Source organism: Acyrthosiphon pisum, unplaced genomic scaffold (assembly GCF_005508785.2).
Source record: "Acyrthosiphon pisum isolate AL4f unplaced genomic scaffold, pea_aphid_22Mar2018_4r6ur Scaffold_20695;HRSCAF=21864, whole genome shotgun sequence".
NCBI lineage: Eukaryota > Metazoa > Arthropoda > Insecta > Hemiptera > Aphididae > Acyrthosiphon > Acyrthosiphon pisum.
In genome coordinates, this window is record NW_021770082.1 from 1 (window position 1) to 2,195 (window position 2,195).

Sequence of the window (2,195 nt, forward strand, 5' to 3'; positions counted from 1 at the left end):
CCATAAATCAGCTCCACACATCAGCAGAATATCTTTTCTGTTGTTCCATTTTTTTAACGTAATCGAATGCCTGACTATTGGTCATTTGACCTTTTTCCATGACAACTTTTTCAATAATATTATGCACATCCTTTGCCATGCTCCTTGCATCACTAAGCATTGAAAAAATTAATATCATATATATTTAAAATTATATCACATTTTAGAGCAATGATACATACCCACAAACATATAAATGACCATTTTTTTCACCAATAATATTCCACAGTTCATCAGCATTTTGTTCTAACAAATGTGTCACATACTGCTTTTCAGGTTGATCACGCGAAAATGCCAAATGTAGCTAAATTATTGTAAAAATAGTGAATAGTGAATTTGTTAAATATTATTTTGTCAAATATTATAGTAACAAATGTATGTTAATAATGATGCGATATTAAAATAAATTTTCAATTTACCTTTGTTAAGGTTCCATTAGCAACATATTCTTGTAACTCATTTTCATAAATGAAGTCTTCATCCTTCTTTCGACATCCAAAGTACAGAACCATTTCTCCTATTTCTTTACCTATGTAAAAACAAACAATTAAAAAAAAAATCTGGTATGTGTCGGCTGTATAGTAGGTTAGAATTGGGTCAATGTATAATGGATTATATTAAACTTGAATTCAATGATAATATAATATCATTATATAAGAAAAAACGATTCTGAGCGGAGACGGTTTGTCAGACTGGGTATTTTATATTGTTATTATTTATAATAGCCTGTAAGTTGAATTTATATTATAATATTATAATTTTTTATTAATTGCTATGGTGGAACAAAGGGTATTAGATATTAAAATCCCATTTTTAGTGGTTTTTGTAATTTGTCAGTGGTTTTTCTCGTAGCATTAAATAACTATTGAGATAATCGAAAAATTATATATCTAAAGTACCATCTTAATCCAATTTGCTAAAAGATAAGATACTATATGTTGGAGCGTTCCTTCTGATAGTAATTTTGTATACAGGATAAAAAAAAAAATAAACACCATTGTAAAACCCCTAGCCTCTTCACTCCGCTCAGATCTAAAATATATCTTTAATGCATTTACATATACATTTACAGAAAATATAATTAAAAATATAAATTACAAACCTTTTTTACGTGCATAATTTCTTTCTTGTATAAAACCTCGGAATGGTGCTAATCCTGTACCGGGACCAATCATTATGATTGGAGTTTGACTCTTAGGGGGCAATCTATAAATATAAATTGTATCAAGGCCTAAGTTAACACATAATTTTAAAGAATTGTAAGCAAACATTAAGCATATAATGTGATTTTTTTTTAATTTATATTTAATTATTTTCATTTAAGCTACATAAAATATTCACCTGAATTGAGATCGTCTAATATAAATAGGTATAGTAGGTTGTGGAAGTTTGTCATTGGTTGGTTTCATTTGGGCTAATAAGTTAGTTGCAACACCTTTATTGACTCGATTAGTAGGAGTAGTGTAGTGTACTAGAACTGTTGTAATATGAATAGATTTTGGGTACACTTTTGGTGACGAGGATATTGAATAAAAACGACACTGCAATCGTGGGAGTAGTTCACATAAATGGTCCAAATCAGGTTTGACACTTGGTAAATCTTCCAAAATATGAACAATATTACGGTTGTCACGCAAAATCCATTCGTGAAATTCTTTTTTGCCCTCTGGGGTTGAGCTTGCCATAAGCTTTAATTTTTCTTGATCCTAAAACAAAACAAACACAAAAATGATAGAATTTCATAAAAAATAAATTAATGGTAATAAAACAAAAACAAACCTTTGGATCACTTGCATATTCTATTAATTCTTTCATAATATGTGTGCGTGGATTTGAAGTTATATCCAAATAATAAGTTAAAGCTGTTCTATAAGTACAAGGACAAGGGAATGGATGTTTTTTACTGGATTCCTCTGCAAAAAATAAGTTATTAAGTAACAGCAAATTTATATTAAACATGAAATATTGCAAGCTATTACCATCAGTGTTCAACAATGAAAATACAGTATCTAGATCTGCATTTAACAATTCTCCAATTTTCTCTACTAATTCAGAAGAATTTTTGGGATAGACGGCCACATGATCTCCTGCGTCATACTTCATCTTTGTTCCATCAATATTAAACTCAATATGCATACAAGAGCGATCACCTGACT

At 29.3% G+C, this 2,195-nt stretch overlaps 1 protein-coding gene across 1 annotated transcript in view; it reads right to left on the reverse strand.

Annotated features, from left to right (window-relative positions):
• The window catches only part of LOC100159741 (NADPH--cytochrome P450 reductase), a 2,417-nt gene continuing 222 nt past the window's right edge, over positions 1-2,195 (reverse strand). Inside the window, exons 2-8 of the mRNA XM_029492046.1 lie at positions 2,019-2,195; positions 1,819-1,952; positions 1,381-1,745; positions 1,142-1,245; positions 459-568; positions 222-343; positions 1-152 (exon numbers count right to left, since the gene is read on the reverse strand). Coding sequence (XP_029347906.1) covers positions 8-152; positions 222-343; positions 459-568; positions 1,142-1,245; positions 1,381-1,745; positions 1,819-1,952; positions 2,019-2,175 — 1,137 coding nt within the window. The 5' untranslated portion in view covers positions 2,176-2,195 and the 3' untranslated portion in view covers positions 1-7. The remainder of the gene's footprint in view (positions 153-221; positions 344-458; positions 569-1,141; positions 1,246-1,380; positions 1,746-1,818; positions 1,953-2,018) is intronic.